Source organism: Caenorhabditis elegans, chromosome I (assembly GCF_000002985.6).
Source record: "Caenorhabditis elegans chromosome I".
NCBI lineage: Eukaryota > Metazoa > Nematoda > Chromadorea > Rhabditida > Rhabditidae > Caenorhabditis > Caenorhabditis elegans.
The window spans coordinates 4,139,286-4,154,835 of NC_003279.8; the positions used below are offsets into that span (position 1 = coordinate 4,139,286).

General features: G+C 35.8%; 8 protein-coding genes across 9 annotated transcripts; 2 read left to right on the forward strand and 6 right to left on the reverse strand.

The window, feature by feature from the left end:
* Nucleotides 1-272: 272 nt before the first annotated feature.
* gclm-1 (GCS light chain) lies at nt 273-3,082 on the forward strand (the record flags this gene model as incomplete). Of its 2 annotated transcripts, NM_001379700.1 has the most annotated exons (6): nt 273-297; nt 1,364-1,473; nt 1,899-1,985; nt 2,032-2,193; nt 2,242-2,589; nt 2,845-2,985. In NM_001379700.1, the coding sequence occupies 6 exons, from the start codon at nt 273-275 to the stop codon at nt 2,983-2,985; spliced, it is 873 nt and encodes a 290-aa protein (NP_001367719.1). The 2 variants fall into 2 exon arrangements, with proteins under 2 accessions (NP_001367719.1, NP_001379848.1); NM_001392097.1 differs by lacking the exon at nt 273-297 and having other exon boundaries at nt 2,845-3,082.
* poml-2 (Arylesterase) lies at nt 2,997-5,298 on the reverse strand. Its single transcript, NM_058905.5, has 4 exons — nt 5,218-5,298; nt 4,809-4,879; nt 4,048-4,538; nt 2,997-3,534 (listed from the first exon to the last, which is right to left on the reverse strand). The coding sequence occupies exons 1-4, from the start codon at nt 5,280-5,282 to the stop codon at nt 3,058-3,060; spliced, it is 1,104 nt and encodes a 367-aa protein (NP_491306.1). The 5' UTR covers nt 5,283-5,298; the 3' UTR covers nt 2,997-3,057.
* Nucleotides 5,299-6,029: 731 nt separating this feature from the next.
* poml-3 (SMP-30/Gluconolactonase/LRE-like region domain-containing protein) lies at nt 6,030-7,836 on the reverse strand. The gene is made up of 5 exons (NM_001128968.4): nt 7,749-7,836; nt 7,214-7,639; nt 6,935-7,070; nt 6,679-6,888; nt 6,030-6,329 (listed from the first exon to the last, which is right to left on the reverse strand). Exons 1-5 carry the CDS (start codon nt 7,808-7,810, stop codon nt 6,066-6,068), a joined length of 1,098 nt encoding a protein of 365 aa, NP_001122440.1. The 5' UTR covers nt 7,811-7,836; the 3' UTR covers nt 6,030-6,065.
* Nucleotides 7,837-7,987: 151 nt separating this feature from the next.
* Nucleotides 7,988-9,007, reverse strand: E01A2.8 (uncharacterized protein). Its single transcript, NM_058906.5, has 3 exons — nt 8,747-9,007; nt 8,220-8,354; nt 7,988-8,174 (listed from the first exon to the last, which is right to left on the reverse strand). Exons 1-3 carry the CDS (start codon nt 8,968-8,970, stop codon nt 8,093-8,095), a joined length of 441 nt encoding a protein of 146 aa, NP_491307.3. The 5' UTR covers nt 8,971-9,007; the 3' UTR covers nt 7,988-8,092.
* A 577-nt stretch (nt 9,008-9,584) lies between these two features.
* On the reverse strand, nt 9,585-10,144 carry R12E2.15 (uncharacterized protein). The gene is made up of 2 exons (NM_001392100.2): nt 9,999-10,144; nt 9,585-9,752 (listed from the first exon to the last, which is right to left on the reverse strand). Exons 1-2 carry the CDS (start codon nt 10,124-10,126, stop codon nt 9,656-9,658), a joined length of 225 nt encoding a protein of 74 aa, NP_001379702.1. The 5' UTR covers nt 10,127-10,144; the 3' UTR covers nt 9,585-9,655.
* A 551-nt stretch (nt 10,145-10,695) lies between these two features.
* On the forward strand, nt 10,696-11,353 carry R12E2.14 (uncharacterized protein). The gene is made up of 2 exons (NM_058908.8): nt 10,696-10,839; nt 11,178-11,353. Exons 1-2 carry the CDS (start codon nt 10,715-10,717, stop codon nt 11,275-11,277), a joined length of 225 nt encoding a protein of 74 aa, NP_491309.1. The 5' UTR covers nt 10,696-10,714; the 3' UTR covers nt 11,278-11,353.
* Nucleotides 11,354-11,817: 464 nt separating this feature from the next.
* On the reverse strand, nt 11,818-12,476 carry R12E2.6 (Mini-collagen). Its single transcript, NM_058909.3, has 2 exons — nt 12,334-12,476; nt 11,818-12,019 (listed from the first exon to the last, which is right to left on the reverse strand). Exons 1-2 carry the CDS (start codon nt 12,459-12,461, stop codon nt 11,923-11,925), a joined length of 225 nt encoding a protein of 74 aa, NP_491310.1. The 5' UTR covers nt 12,462-12,476; the 3' UTR covers nt 11,818-11,922.
* A 2,204-nt stretch (nt 12,477-14,680) lies between these two features.
* Nucleotides 14,681-15,139, reverse strand: R12E2.7 (uncharacterized protein). The gene is made up of 2 exons (NM_058910.9): nt 14,998-15,139; nt 14,681-14,909 (listed from the first exon to the last, which is right to left on the reverse strand). The coding sequence occupies exons 1-2, from the start codon at nt 15,117-15,119 to the stop codon at nt 14,783-14,785; spliced, it is 249 nt and encodes an 82-aa protein (NP_491311.1). The 5' UTR covers nt 15,120-15,139; the 3' UTR covers nt 14,681-14,782.
* Between the last annotated feature and the right edge of the window lie 411 nt (nt 15,140-15,550).

Genomic DNA, 15,550 nt, shown 5'->3' on the forward strand with positions numbered 1-15,550 from the left:
CAACACAATGGCATGCTATTTTCCAATATTTTTCAAGAGAACTGGCCTAAATCGAGCGATAATTAAGAAAATCAACGAAAATCCACGCAACAGAACGCCGGATGAGTCGATAGGAAAATGCGAAAATCGATGAATGAACTGAATGAGAGAGAGGGAGAGGGGAGGAGGGGTACGGTAGAGAGAACCTGCAGATCTAACTGCGCCGCCAGTTCAAACACCGCCCACCACGCCTCTTCATTTTCCATCCTTTTCCGAACGGAATTTTCGTTGAAATGCGACAATTTGCAGGGTTTTTCGGTAATTATTGCAACTAAAATTGATGAAAATGAAAAAAGTCAATTTTTAAATATATTACTCCGAATTTTTGATTTAAAAAATACAACATTTTTTCAAAAATTCAAAATTCCTTTTAAAATAGCAGTGATTTTTTATATTTGAAGCCGTGATTTTGAGATAAAAAGAAGATAAACTAATTTTTTCGTCAGAAAACGAAACTGATCATTTTCGAAATGACGAAGAGACGGAGAGAGATATTTCTCTATCCGTTTTAATTTTTGTTACAATAAGAATTTGATTTTTGCAATGGAAATCTTGGCTTATCAAAAAAAAACTTAAAGGAGAAGTAACGGTTCTAGGTATTTTGAAGGTACAACCTCAAAATGGGCTCAAATCAAACTTCTCGAATATAAAAATATCTAAATTTCGAAAAAAAAAAGAAAATTTCAGCTGAAATCTCCAAATTTGGTAATTTTTCCGTGTCGCAGCGGTCGGATGTTGATATTTTGAATTGTCCACGGGTAAAGTGACCAAAACTGAGGATTTTAGCAAAGCTTGGCTGAATTTTTGAAAAGTTTTATCACAAAATTCGTTTATTTGAGCGCATTTTGGGGTTTATTTTTAAATTTTTATTCAAAATACACAGTACCGTTTCTCCTTTTTTTGCTAAATTCTATCGATCATTCATTAATGTTAGGTTTTTTTTGTCTATACAACCCCTAATATATCCAAACAATTCCTCTCCCGACGAGTGATGTAATCGAGATCGCAATCACATCAAGCAATTCTGTGTGTGGTTTTGGTTTCCAATGGAGGCGAAATGAAAATAAAGGTGGTGAGAGAGATGAGAAATCGGAGACTTTAGGCGAAGAAGCATGTGAAAAAGGAAAGAAAGAGAATTAGAGAGCGCCGAACTAAAAACGATGACAATTCCATTTTGTCATGTTGTTTCATTCGTCATTTCCGCGAGAGCAAGACTGCTGCAGTTGCTCTCTATCGGTGTTCATCCCGGAGAGCTCTATTTGTCTCTTATATACCTTTCTCAATTTTCGTCGACTTTTAAAGTGTGTACGTCCTTTTCTTTCAGTGCAGCACATTCGAAAAATGACGTACTGCCACCAATTTCTGAGCAATCTCTCCTCGTTGACCCGATTTCGTCTTCACACCGGCAACGTTAATGGATACACACAATTGAAGGTAAGATGCACCGGGCGGCACCAAGTGACCCTTATGAAAAGACGAAAACGAATGGAGGCAAGAGTGTTGTGTGTGTGTGTGTGTGTGATAAAAACCTGTCAGAAAACAGGCTTGAGCGGGACGAAAGACGGCGTCCAGATAGGCCAATTCATGCTTTTTTTGTGTCGGAAAACGCAACGGGGGTTGGGAACGGGGAACAGTTTTTGTTATAACCGATGGGAAATCGACAAAAATGATCGATAATCGTTGAAAAACTGAAATTAGCACGAAAGAAAGTTACCGAGTAAATAAATATCGTAAATCCTACGATGCAAGCGCGCTCCACTGAGAATATTTTCTGCCGCGCATTTGAAAAATCTCATGGGACGCAAATGAAATTCGCCATTTCAAGCTGTAAAATAAATTTTCAACTTCTTCATTTTCAGGTTCGTCGATTTGAAACTTCTGCGGAGGAACTGGCGGCTTGTCTCGATCTTCAATTGAGCTCCAATCCTATCGCTGACGACTTCAAGGTAGATCAATTAATTTTTAAAAGATGCTCAAATGAGCAAATTTCAGGAAAACAGCTGCTTGTTGCTCTGTGATAATGACCATATCGACAATTACGAGAGAGATGAGATCAAAATCACCATGAAGGTTTTCCTGTCGGCTTGGGATGTTCAGCAAATTGATCAAGCCGTGACAAGTCTGAAAGAGCAGCTGAAAACGAAGGATATTGAGGTTTTGACTTTTAAATTCATTTTTAAATGTTAATATTATATTTTATAGGTTCTCATTTTGTCATTCCCTGAACTTGACCTCATCGACGGCGAATCCGAAGAGGACGAGAACAATCGATGGTTTGAGAAGGTGAAGCCTTTGTACACCTACATGGAGAAGCTCGTCGAGACATCCGAGATCGCGTCAATTGGAGTTTCCGATTTCTCTGCTCGTCAACTTAAAACAATTATCGACCATTTCGACGTGAAGCCGAGTATCAACCACGTTAGATTGGATGGATGCTGTCAAGTTCCTCCAGAGCTGCAAGCACTGGCGAATGATAATGATGTGCAGCTTCTAGTTCACAACGATCCAACTCCATTCCCAACAAATAATATTTTCAAGACTTTCTGTGAGGTAAGAAATTGGTTTATGAATTTGAAAAACTTCACTAAATACACCTAATAGTAGAAATATTATTGGGAATGCTCAATTGAAATCGACGTGGAAACGCGCTCCGCCCCCAAACCATGGGTCTCGATAGGTTTTTGGCGGAAAAATCGTTTCCATTTCATTTCAAAAATTTAATATCTAGTTAAGTTCTCTAAACTAAATTTAAATTATTTAAAACTTTTATACATTTAACCCTATAAAAAATTGAATTAATTTCAGATCGACAGTGGATCCCAGAAAGCCGTTTGCAGCCCGCTCTTCGAAACGACATGGCTCTCCCGATACTCAGTTTGGGTGCGAAAGCGTTCGATTATGACTTCGAAAGGATATATTGTACAATTCTTCAGAAAACATGACTAATTCATTGAGATCTTTGTTTAATCTATTTATTCATTCATTGTGATATTTTTAAGTGAACCGTTGCCATAATATCTAGTATAAATTCAAAGAAACATTGATATCACAGTGAATAGCAGGGCGGGCTACTGTACCAACAATCATTTGTTTCCCGTCATCAAACGGAATTGCAATTGTACTCGCACTGACGAATCTTCCATCATCAGCCAAAACTTCAACAATCTCCGCCGTCTTCAGATCCTTCGAAAAAGAAACTCGCAGAACTTGAGATGGTCCATAAAGTGTCGAATCAGAAACATTTCCGAGATGGCCGGCAGCGTCCTTCACAACTGGATGACAACCTGCCCAAAGATGATCCTGAGTGTCCACGTAGAAGTTATCGCATCCAGTGAGAGTTTCAATTTCAGAAATTTTTTGAATCTCTCCGTCTTTTTGATTCCAAGTGTACACTCCTATCGTCTCCTGGTTGATATGAGAAACGAATAGAGTTTTCTGGTCCCGAGATAAGATTATTCCATTGGCAATATTGTTTTCCATGAGGAATTGAGATTTCTGAAATATTAGATAAAAATTGTCGTGTCGAGACCCAAAGCCATATTTTAGACGCAAAATTTACAAATTATGCCATGTTTTATTACAGGATCATACAGTTCTGAAAATGCGTATTGCGCGACAAATTTGACGCGCAAAATATCTCGCTGCGAAAACTACAGTAAATCTTTAAATGAGTACTGTAGCGCTTGTGTCGATTTACGGGCTCGGTTTTCGAAATAAATTAAAATTATTTATTTATCAATAGAATATTAAAATTTGGCAAAAATATCACTAAGAAACGATGGAAAATTGATTATCGATGTCAATATTCAAAATTAAATTCAAAACACTTTCGAAAATCGAACCCGTAAATCAACACGCACTACAGTAGTCATTTAAAGAATTTCTGTAGTTTTCGTTTCGAGATATTTTCAAATTTGTCGCGCAATACTTATTTTCAGAATTTTGTGTTCTGCAATGTGAAATAAAGTTTTTAAAAAATCAGAAAGTTCTCGATTTCTCTTAACTAACCTTTCCATTATAATACACTAATCCTCCTTTATAAAAACCACTTAAAATCTCCCAAACGTTTCCCAATGCTGTCTGAGCTCCACCATCATTCGATACGAGGAATGAGTTCTCCCCAGTTGCCACAATATCATTTGGACGAACAAATTTCTCGCCTCGAATTGTTTTAACATGGTTCAATTCACGTTTTGCTGAATTGTAATCCAATATTACAATTGAATGTTTAAAAGTTTTCGAGTGAACAACTACGAATAGTCGAACAGTTCTATTGTTCAAAATCCAATGAGACAATCCGTGTGGATGGAATCCATCCACGTCTTCTAAATTCAGCACTGGAATCGGTTCGGCTTTGTAGCTCCGTTTTGTTAGGTCGTATAAGAAGATTTGTCCCTTCCATTTCACATCAGAAGCAGAGTTTGGAAGATATACAAGACCAGATGAAATGAAAGCAATTTGCAGTTTATCGATGACTTCGATATCTTCCGATCCATGAACTGAAACAAGTGAAACTGGTGAATATATAAATCTATGAATTGATAAAACAAATATAATTATAATTATAATTATATGTATAAATGAACACTAAAAACTACGTTGGCACAAAAGTTTCCAACTTCATAGTCTTGCAACTTTTTACCCATCGTCAATTTTTATCTCTTTTGAAGGGGTTTGCTTCAAAGTCAAAAAATTTCATTTCTGTTTAAGATAAAGTAGGCATAGGTCAGGCAAGTTTAAAACTAAAAGAGAAAGAACTGTAAAGTCACCTGGGCCTTCGATCTTTCTGCACTCTCCCGGCCGATGGTTGTATACTCGCTTATTTATGTCAAGTGTTAGTCTGGAAGTTTTTTGAATGAAAACTGGAACATTTAAGAAGGTTGCTAAGTGATTCAAAATATCTTGAAATTATTTGATTTGGCTACCAGTGCAGTTTCTAGGCAACCTTTAGGTGCACAATATTTATAATGCTGCCTAAATATATACTCTGCTAAAATCGAATATCTGGCTTTAAGTTAGAATTTTGTCGCATAGGCAGTAGGCAGGTAGTCTGGAACCGTGCCTGTCTCTCATGGAAGCCTACACTTGAACATTTGCAAAATCTAAATATTTCATTTCATTTTATTTCAGGTATAAAATTTAAGTTTATTTCTTATTTTTCAATCAAAAGAAACTCACAGTGTATTAAAAATAAAGTGAATGGAAACACCCAACAATCCGAATAGCACAACTTTCACGAGCATTTTTGATTATATCGATCTGAAAAATATCTTGTTGAGTTAAAGTAAACAATGTTTCTGCTGACAAACAAGAGAAAGCATAGAGACTTATACAAATAAAAAACTGAAATTAGTGAGATCCCTAGAGAGCACTGACTTTAGCCGAGAGCATTTACAACCACTCGTGACGTCACTTATCTTTCATCCAGAATATTTATATTACGAGTTTATGAAAAAATATGATTTTTACCCAAAATTACGGGAAATTTTTAACAACTTTGTGGGCCTTAAAAAATTTTTTTGGAAATTTCTGATCAAATTTTTGATTTTAATTTTAACTTAATTTTATAACAATTTTATAAAATTTTATAAAATTACAGGGCATAATAATTATTGTGATGTTCTTATTTTAGTGGGGAATAAATGTCAATTTCTCAGAGAAAAAATTACAGTTTCCAGAAAAAATATATAAATTATTTGAACATGTTTTCTAGAAAAAATATTTTAATAGCACTTGTGTAATTTGGTAAGCTGTACACACTTTCACTCCGTATTATATTTGTTTAATTTTGTTATTGTAAACATGGAAAATACCGAGAAAATATTATCAAACCTCTCTTGCTCTCTTATCAGTTACCTGACCTCTACCACTATGGTGCATCAAACACAATGATAAAATGAGAACAAGTTGAATGAAATACTAGCTGTCATTGATGCTATCTTCTTTTAATTTGTTGTTTTTTTTTGTTTAGCTACACGATAGTCATCAATCAATTCTCCTACAATTCATTTAAACATTCAATACAATCAAAAATCAAGTGGTACATCAATATCACAATGAGTTAGATCACGGAAAACGGTTCCGATCAAAAGTTGTTTTCCGTTGTCAAAAGTGGCAGCAATAGCACTTGCTGCAGTAAATCTTCCATCATCAGAGAACACTTCTAACATTTCTGTACTTTTTAGGTCTGATGAGAATTTGAAACGAAGAACTTGAGATTGGGAGTAGAGGTTTGGATTGGTGGCGTCTCCGAGGTGACCGACAGCGTCTTTTAGAACTGGATGGCATCCCTGAAATTAATTTGCTCGTGAAATCAGGAAGCTCTTAGAATTGACATTTTGACACCAAAATCGGGCGTAATGTGCACTAAACCATCCGCAAACGACCAAGGGTGTCATCGAAAGTTTATACGATTTTGGAGTTTTTAGAAAAAAAACGTTTAGGTTTATTTTTAGTTTTAAAATCTTGATTTTTTTCGAGGTTATCACAAAGTTCAACTATGAAAATAGAGAAAAATATTATACCAAAAATTCGCCAATAAAAGTTTTTCTTGCAAAGGCAAGATTCAACCAAGACACAAGCTGTCAAATTTAATAAATACTTCAATTACTTCAAAAATTCCGAATATTTTCCACTTACCGACCAAAGATTATCCTCATTATCAATAAAGAAATTATCACATCCAGTTAAAGTCTCAATTTCTGAAATCTTCTTGATAGTGATTTTCTTCTGATCCCACGCAAACACTCCAATAGTTTCTTGATTAATATGTGATACAAATAACGTTTTTCTATCTCGTGATAAAATAATTCCATTTGCAACTGTATTCTCCAAAAGGTAATGGGAGTTCTGAAGCTTTTATATTTTTTAGAGGATCCTACTACTTGAGGATTACCATTCCATCAAAGTACACGAGACCACCTTTGAAAAATCCGGTGAACATTTCGATAGCATTTCCGACAATAGTTTGAGCACCTCCGTCATTGGAGACAAGGAATGAGTTTTCTCCAGTTGCTACAACATCGTTTGGTCTGAAAATTGGAAAATGTATCCCAAAATATTTCAAAATTAGTAAAAAAAGGTACAAAACCCAGTGCTCTGTCAACCAGGGTTTTCCGGAAAAAAGGATAAGTTGGCCACATGTGTGTGAACAAAACCCAAGTTCCCAACTCACCTCACAAACTTATCGTCTCTGACAGTCTTTACATGATTCAATTGCCACTTGGTCTTATCAAAATCAAGAATAGCAATTGAATGCCTAAACTGTTTTGAATGAACAACTACAAACAATCGAACACTTCCATCTTTCTTTATCCAATGAGATATTCCATGTGGATGAAATCCATCTCCATCTTCCAAATTCACAATTGGAATTGATTCAGCTTTATACGTCTTTTTCGACAAATCATATGCAAAAATTTGGCCCTTCCATGTTACTTGTGTTGGATCTTCAATTAAATACACAAGTCCTGAAGTAATAAATGCCAAATTGAGTTCTTCTACAATGGCAATATCTTCTGATCCATGAACAGGTCCATCTACTTTTCTGCACGGTCCTGGACGATGGTTATATGTTCGTTTGTTGATGTCAAACATCAATCTGGAATCGTAGAATTTTGGAAAATTTTTAATTTTTATTTTTCGAATTTTTCGCTTATTGGTTTTCTTTTTCTAAACGTTAATAATTTTTCAGAATTAAAAAAACTCACAATGTCTTGAATACATATTGCACGAGAAACGCGAGCAGCACTACTAGAACGATTTTCAACATTTTTGAAGACCGACCGGGAGTCGATTAGGAAAAACGTTGTCAATTACAAATCAACAATTGGGTATTTATATCTGATAAGATGATATTGATAACCGCCTCTCCTGGGCACGTGTTCTCTGATTTCTGTTCACTTCAATTTAACATCACTTTTATTTTGTTTCAAGTAACTTGAAATTTGAGGGACTAAGAAGTTCATTGAAATTTTCGAAAACAATCAATGTGGAATCAATTTGAAAAAAAATAAATTTAGAAAACAAATCTTGAGATGAGTTTCTAAAAGTTTTAGGCTTGTTCTAGACCCAAAATAGTTTCGATTCCAAATGGGAGAGGAGCTTTTTTTGATGTAGATGTAGGTTTTTGGATTCTGAAAATTCCAATATTTCTTCCAATAAATTCAAAAGAAACGTACTGTCGCTCTGTTTCAATATTGGATTTTAGATTTTCGTCGTGTTCGGAGATTTTTTCTTCTTTAATCGGCTCCACGTCGCAAAAACGGTAGCCACTATTGAAAAAATTGAAATTTACCGTTTCATTGGGCGTATTTCTGAAAGTTAAAAAAGTTTGTAAATTACAAAGTGATACATATGAAAAAAATCTCAGCTACCGTATTTTTTAGACAATTTTTTTATTTTCACAAATTTATTTTTTGAGGTTTAAAAAGCATTTTATCAATTTGCCGAATCTTAATTTCAGAATTCCTGGCAGGCACATACATTTGAGGACATGCTTGCCTACTCGGCATTCGCCGCCAGCTTCTTTCCCATGTTTCACCAGCTTTTAATTTAAGTTTCGCCAAAAAAAATTAACTTGGATTAGAAGCTGGCCAAACTTGGGTTAAACTTGGGTAAGAAGCTGCTGAGAGCTAAAGTTGGGCAAGAAGCTGCAGGCAAATGCCGAGCACCACTAAAGTCCTAGCTTGTCAATAAAAGAACTCACTGTGTTGTAGATTTTCCAGCGGTGATCCCATCACTTTTGGTGTTCTGCTGATTATCATTGAGAGATGATGAGCATGGATGACTTGAATATCTCTCAGATAATTCAACAGTTGGTTTTATCATCAAAAGATTTGAAGAGTTATCAGGCTTGATAACATCATTGAAGGAGTACGAATTTGAAGTGAAATAACGCTGGTCTCCATAATATTGAGATGTTTGGAGCATTCTTGAGAGAGTGAACAAGAACTAGAAGAAAATGCAAAATAGAAGAATGAAGGGATCTCTCCATGCTTGGGGATGTTTGGTTAAACGCTGGTAACCGAACATTTCGAGCATTTCTCACCCAATCATAAACCGGAAGCGGGCCTATTAGGTGCAAATTTTCAGTTCCAGATCCATCACCACACCGGGTTTATGACCAAGGGGGTCGTAAAGTTATTTTCTGTACCAGAAATTAAGAATATCGATTTGAAAAGAAACATTTTGGACTAGAAAAATTTCGATTAAAAAATGTTTTCTCTTTCGTATATACTTGAAAATCTTAAGACATGATTCATGGAAAATATGGAAATTCAAAACTTCACTGGTTTTCAAAATTTTTAAAACTGAACTTTATAAAAAATATGAAAATTCAAAACTTCACCGGTTTTCAAAATTTTTAAAACTGAACTTCATGGGTTCAGTGGGATGGTTCTCGCAACAAGATAAATTGTAAAACTTTTAAATTTTTGTGGAAGTCTCTCTCTAACACTGATCGATCATTTTGGGTGCAAGTCTAAAAGGGAAAATACTGACCCTCTTTTCTCTTAAAAAACAAAATCAAATAGGAAGAAACATTTGAATGCTGAATAATTTATTTCATTTTTTAAATGATATGTTCCAAATATACAGATAAATTTCTTCAAGCTGATTATTTTCCAGCAGTTGGGTATGCTCCTCCTTGTGGTGCAGCAGCGTACTGTGGTGGTGGTGGTGGAGCAGCAGCGTATTGTGGTCCGGCTCCTTGGCTGAAAATCAGGAAATGTCAGAAAAAAATTGTGTCAAATGTGCGTAATGATAGCTCAAAATTCTAGCAAAACTATCATTAAATAAATTGATGCTTGAAGATAAAAATTTTGAAGGTAAATTTTTACAGTAAACATATTTCCCGGGATATTTTTAAGTCTTCAGATAACAATAAAGAAATCAGGCATCTAGAGTGGCAGACCAGACTTTTTCAGTCGATTCGAATATCTCAAGAAATCGTCCCTTACCATGGATTTCCACATCCTGGCTGAGCTGGTGGGCAGCATCCACCGGCGCCTCCTGCTCCTCCTCCGATGCAAGCGTTACCAGAGGCAACAAGAGCGGCGACGAAAGCGGCGGCAGAGAAGAATTTCATGATGACCAGTGAGGTTATGCTGGGAATGACGCTTTCATTTCTTTTATACCGAGTGGATAATGGGCGGACCCTGGCGCTTAAGAGATAACATTTTATTTTTTGAAACAAAAACCCGTTATTGCATTGGGATTTATCTTTTTCACTTTTTTAATGTCAAATATTTGCAGCTTGGTGTATCAAAAGTTCAAACGTGAAGTGTTAAATAGGAATTTGAAGATCCAAGGTACTTTTACAACTCAACTTAACGCATATTTCTTTCTCTGCAATAACTATATCTCATTCACACTTTCAATTTTATGAGATCCACAGTATAGGCAATTTATGATATCGTGCGTGATCATTCACAGGTATACGAAAGATTCCGATCAAACTTGCTTTAGCCGCCGACGCAGCCAGCCGTCGTATGTAGTCTTCTCATTACGCAACGTTTTACCGCATGATTTCACTCTTACGATTACGTAAAAGATGCCGGTTTTTCGTAAAATAATAGAGGAGACAGATTTATCAGATATCTCTTTTTCCCTCCCCCTAACCTTGGGTATAAAATGGCAATTGGAAATATTCAAAATAGTGAAAGACCTAGTCATCATGAAATTCTTCTCTGCCGCCGCCTTCGTCGCCGCTCTTGTTGCCTCTGGAAACGCCTGTCTCGGAGGTGGAGGTGGTGCCGGTGGATGCTGCCCACCAGCTCAGCCAGGATGTGGAAACCCATGGTAAGTGTTGGTTGGTGTTTAATAAGTCTAGGGATCCCCTGGGATTCTAGAAATGATAGGGAGTGACTGGCGTTGCAACCAGAATTTTAGACTACACCGAAAGCTCTTGTAAATTTTGTTCAGAAAACCCTTTGACTAGCTTTGGACCTTGTTTATTATTCATTCTTATAAAAACAAATAAGTAAAAACTAGTCCAAGTACAGAAATTGATTTTTTTTCCGAAATGAATTTAAATGCCGTTCAGCTATATTTTCAGAAGTTTAGTTAGTGTTATTTGATAAAATAATATTTAAATACATATAGATACTCATTACCTCATATTAACATCCTAATTTCAGCCAAGGAGCCGGACCACAATACGCAGCTGCTCCACCACCACCACCACCACAGTACGCTGCTGCACCACAAGGAGGAGCATACCCAACTGCTGGAAAGTAATCAGCTCGAAGAATTTTATCTGTATATTTGAAAAAGTTTCATTTGAACGATCAAATAAATTATTCAGCATTCAAATGTGTTTTGTTTTGTTTTGTTCTGATCTAGGTGTTCACCCACAGCTTTGTATGCAACTTCATTTTTGTGTGCAACTCGCTTATAGTTTTCAAGAATTGTTTCTTTCGAAAAAATATAAGTTTTAAAAAGCTAAAACTTTATGCAAGAACCAACTCAGCGTACTAATATGAAAAACTATTTCTTCGAACACGAAACGAAAATTAAATTTTTTTTTTGTATTCACAGGTATAATTAATCATAAAGTGCACTCCTAGAACGAAGTATCAAATTTAAAATGTTATACATTTTCCAGAAATTTTTGGTATTTTCTTTGATTTTTTTGTTCACTTTTTCTCGAAAAATGCAAATAATTAATTTTTCGCCAAAATCACGAAAAAGCATAACGAAAAGCAAAAACTCTCTAGCCCTATATATACATAGCTGTCTGACATTTTTTTGCTAATAGGTAAAAATAAAACTCCCGATGATGATTATTTATTTGTGTTAAATTTGAAATTGAATAAAATATCCCAGATATACAGAAAAATGAACATGGCAAACATTGCGCACGGTATCAATTGAGCCAAACATCTACTTTCCAGGAAGTGCATAACCGTTTGGTGGTGGTGGAGGGAGAGCATATCCAACTGGACCGAATGGTGGTGGTGGTGGTCCGAATCCTCCTCCGCTGTAAATTTTAGAATTCTCAGTAGTTTGATAAGGTTTTTAAGAGAAAAACAAATTTGTTACAAAGTAGTGAAGACATCACACGGGATTTTTAGACGAACCGAACATTGAAACTTTTTGCCGTATTAAAAATTATTCGGAAAAATTAGAAAAAAAACGAAGACGACTTCAACAGCTAATAGAATATCGAGGGCTTAGCCTTTTAAACAAACGTAGGTTGAACATCCCATTCTGACCCATTTAAACATTTATAGGAAATAATAAGAAAGGCGGATCGTAGACTAGTTTTCTCCTAATTCTATCCTTTCAACTTACCATGGATTTCCACACGCTGGAGGTGGACCACAGCACTGTGGTGGAGGACAGCATGAATTTTGAGTTGCTCCACCGAAGCAGGCAGAAGCATAGGCGACGAAGGTGAAGAAGAGAATGAGGAGTTGCATGATTGATTGAACTGTTAAGAAATGCTTCTGTCATCCTTTTATACCCGAACATTTTTAATTTAAACAGAAGAAGGGAACAATCTCATTTCCTCTCAACACAAGTCCGATCGGCTTATTTAATTGATACATGAGGTGTGGTTTACCTGAAATTTATGGATTACTTTTGGAATTGGATACTTAAAATAATGAATCTCATGCAATATATAAAGGGAGGTTTTGAGGAGCTTGACGGCTCCGGTATTCTTACTTCCTTGCGCCGAAAGCAGGAACAGCGCTTTTTTCTAATTAAAAAAGTCTATCCCATTAAAAATTTTTTAGATAACTGAACAAGCTATATTCCACAGCCTCATAACACGGCTAAAGCCTGATTTTATTTCTTTCGAAAAACATTCGAAGAAACTTTTGGAAAAATATTTCAAAGTTCTCAAATGTTCTTCAAATATCTAAGTGAAAATTTTTGCCAGTATGGCGCAATTCTACTAAAAGTTGAAAAAATTTAAACTTGATTATTGTAAGACTTACTTTTTACTTAGTTAGTTGTAAAAATGTTAGTAGCTAGAATGCACATATGTTTAATTTATTTGCTCTTTTTTTGCTTTTCTCATGTTTCTCGCTTCTGAAAAAGAGGTTTCTGGTGCTTGAAAAATGCAAATTTATTTTTGAAACTTTTGAAAAATAAATTTTAACATTCCTATATCGCAATTATTTTAATTGTTCAGTTTGTTTCCAATTGATTTTTAGAACTCTTTATTTTTAATCCGAACTTCATTAAACACATCTTCCTGTTTGCTTCCAATAATCTCTCTTATTGCAGGATAGCTAATTTAAAAGATCGGTAGTTCATGAATTACCTGAACGTCTATACGATGAAAGAGAGAAAGAGATTGAAAGAACTGTATCTGATGTTACGCAATCCTTTTCTTCTTTTTGATTAGTTTTGTAACATGAAAAAATGTTGGATTTCACTAGCTGGTATGCATGTCTAGCCATTTGATATCCACCGCAATTTTCAGAGAGAAAAAAAAACTATAAAATTACCTGGGCATCTATCAAACATTGCTAAAATGTAAAAAAAAAGTTTTTTAGTCAACCACAAATGTTTTTCTACCGCTTTATAATATTAAATCTACAATTTTTAAAATCGTGTCTCAATTGTCCGTATTCAAATATCACAAAAATTCAAACCTGCAGCAATCTTGGAGTCACAAGAAAATCCGCAGAAAAATTCCATACTTTTGGAAAGTTTGGCAATCTCCCAAAACTTTGACTGGATGTTGTTAGAATTTTTTTTGAGTATTTTAGTATAATATTCGGTCGCTCTGTGATAAGTGTATGTATTTAAACAAAATTCCACCTTTAAACATATAAAGATATTAAAATTGTTAACTTCAAAAAACCGTAGAAAAGTAGATACAAATATTTTGCTAGTTATCAATTTTCTGGCAAATTAAAATACTTCTGATAAATTGAAATGAGACCTAAGATTAGTCCTGAGAAGGCTAGCAGAAAAATGGGGCATATAAATTTTTTCCATTAAAGTCATGCAAGATCCAATTTACAAAAAACTATTGTCTCTTCCCGTTTAACGGCATTCAGACTTCTTATGAATGTACTTTGAACATCCCGCGGACTACTTTATTGTCCTATCTCACTATTGCGTCTTCATTGCCAAGGTGTACTAAATCCGCTTGACTAACAAAAAAAATTAGCGGTGACGCCACTTTCTCTTTGAAAACAAGATTTTGCAAGTCATGTGTTTTAATCTTACGGTATTCAGATTTGGGGTGATTTAAGTCTCAAGGATGAATAAATTATCGTCTGGAATGTCAAAGATTTATTGGATTTTCAATAAAGAAGTTAACTTGAGTTGTGAGAACTTGTAAAATCCAATAGAGTATACCAGATCCGCGCGAGCACTGCGTAACTAGTCTTGGAGCCGGCCTGACCTAGAACTATAGTGTTGGCAAAGCAGACATAGTTAGTTTTTCTTTTTGTCGAGTCATCAAGGACCGCTAAGCACGTAGGCAGGCATTCTTGTGCCTATGTGAAAAGTTTTGATTTTCTAAACTTGGCAGTGTGCCGCAACTTTATAAATGCCACAAAAGCTGGGTAAGCTTGATTTAAAGGCTGTTAAAGTTGCTAAAGTTTGCGCTGAGGATTCTGCAAAATGCCGAGTAAGATCCATTCCGGAATTCATTTTAAATTTCAGCCTAAACATTGAATGCGATTTTTTATTTGAGTTTAGAAAAAACAATGAAAGACAAAAAGTTAAACTTTTTCAAAATATACAGAAAAAGAAGGTTCTTAGTTCATGGCATCATTTACTTCTTTCCGGCAGTTGGGTATCCACCGGCTGGTGCAGCGTAGGCTGGTGGTGGAGCTGCGTATGATGGTGGAGCAACTGGGTAGGCGGCTGGGCCGGCTCCAGCTGGACCAAGACCTCCTCCGCTGAAATTGTATATATTGAATGACAAGTTATCAGGTAAGAACAGACAAAAGTCTTTTGATTCTAGATCCCCAAGAAATCCCAACTTACCATGGGTTTCCGCAGCTTGGCTGAGCCTGTGGGCAGCATCCACCACCTCCGGATCCTCCGAGGCAGGCGTTTCCAGATGCAACAAGTGCTGCGACAAAAGCAGAAGCAGAGAAGAATTTCATGATGATTGAGATGTGTTGAAACCAAACTTGGTATGCCGAACTGATCCCATTTTGTTCATTTTATAGTATCCACTTTTGAGGCAGCGCAAGGGCGGGATCTACCACCTGCCGTTGGCATTCGATGGCCTTCAGCTTCATCTCCCAACGTCTTGATCTCGTTACCTGTTGTATTTTGAATGGGCGTTAGTATTCAAAAGGAAAGGCGAGAGAAGAAAAAGAAGCCACTTGATTGAAAAACGGAGAGCGGCAGAGGGGTGCCACTTTTAGAAAGCAACCCGCTAAATGTATGCAAATTGAACGAAATGAAAGAAATGTGACGCCTTTTTGTCATTTTGCCAATGACGACGTTTTTATCCGGATTTTGATTGGAATTTGGAATTTCTTGTCAAATTATTGACGAAAATTATTCCACATGTTTCAAGTATTTTTGA

What these genes read in the sequence shown, in the direction of transcription:
- poml-3 (NM_001128968.4), bottom strand. Translation starts at nt 7,810, where the DNA reads ATGTTGAAAATCGTTCTAGTAGTGCTGCTCGCGTTTCTCGTGCAATAT. An exon ending in AGAGACGATAAGTTTGTGAG is followed by an intron (nt 7,071 to 7,213) that starts GTGAGTTGGGAA and finishes TCCAATTTTCAG; the next exon opens with ACCAAACGATGTTGTAGCAA. An exon ending in ATGAGGATAATCTTTGGTCG is followed by an intron (nt 6,330 to 6,678) that starts GTAAGTGGAAAA and finishes AATTAATTTCAG; the next exon opens with GGATGCCATCCAGTTCTAAA.
- R12E2.15 (NM_001392100.2), bottom strand. Translation starts at nt 10,126, where the DNA reads ATGAAATTCTTCTCTGCCGCCGCTTTCGTCGCCGCTCTTGTTGCCTCT. An exon ending in CCAGGATGTGGAAATCCATG is followed by an intron (nt 9,753 to 9,998) that starts GTAAGGGACGAT and finishes CCTGATTTTCAG; the next exon opens with CCAAGGAGCCGGACCACAAT.
- poml-2 (NM_058905.5), bottom strand. Translation starts at nt 5,282, where the DNA reads ATGCTCGTGAAAGTTGTGCTATTCGGATTGTTGGGTGTTTCCATTCAC. An exon ending in CAGAAAGATCGAAGGCCCAG is followed by an intron (nt 4,539 to 4,808) that starts GTGACTTTACAG and finishes CACTTGTTTCAG; the next exon opens with TTCATGGATCGGAAGATATC. An exon ending in TAGTGTATTATAATGGAAAG is followed by an intron (nt 3,535 to 4,047) that starts GTTAGTTAAGAG and finishes CTAATATTTCAG; the next exon opens with AAATCTCAATTCCTCATGGA.
- R12E2.14 (NM_058908.8), top strand. Translation starts at nt 10,715, where the DNA reads ATGAAATTCTTCTCTGCCGCCGCCTTCGTCGCCGCTCTTGTTGCCTCT. An exon ending in CCAGGATGTGGAAACCCATG is followed by an intron (nt 10,840 to 11,177) that starts GTAAGTGTTGGT and finishes TCCTAATTTCAG; the next exon opens with CCAAGGAGCCGGACCACAAT.
- R12E2.7 (NM_058910.9), bottom strand. Translation starts at nt 15,119, where the DNA reads ATGAAATTCTTCTCTGCTTCTGCTTTTGTCGCAGCACTTGTTGCATCT. An exon ending in CCAAGCTGCGGAAACCCATG is followed by an intron (nt 14,910 to 14,997) that starts GTAAGTTGGGAT and finishes ATACAATTTCAG; the next exon opens with CGGAGGAGGTCTTGGTCCAG.
- R12E2.6 (NM_058909.3), bottom strand. Translation starts at nt 12,461, where the DNA reads ATGCAACTCCTCATTCTCTTCTTCACCTTCGTCGCCTATGCTTCTGCC. An exon ending in CCAGCGTGTGGAAATCCATG is followed by an intron (nt 12,020 to 12,333) that starts GTAAGTTGAAAG and finishes TAAAATTTACAG; the next exon opens with CGGAGGAGGATTCGGACCAC.
- E01A2.8 (NM_058906.5), bottom strand. Translation starts at nt 8,970, where the DNA reads ATGCTCCAAACATCTCAATATTATGGAGACCAGCGTTATTTCACTTCA. An exon ending in GCTGGAAAATCTACAACACA is followed by an intron (nt 8,355 to 8,746) that starts GTGAGTTCTTTT and finishes TTTAACTTTCAG; the next exon opens with AAATACGCCCAATGAAACGG. An exon ending in AATATTGAAACAGAGCGACA is followed by an intron (nt 8,175 to 8,219) that starts GTACGTTTCTTT and finishes TGGAATTTTCAG; the next exon opens with AATCCAAAAACCTACATCTA.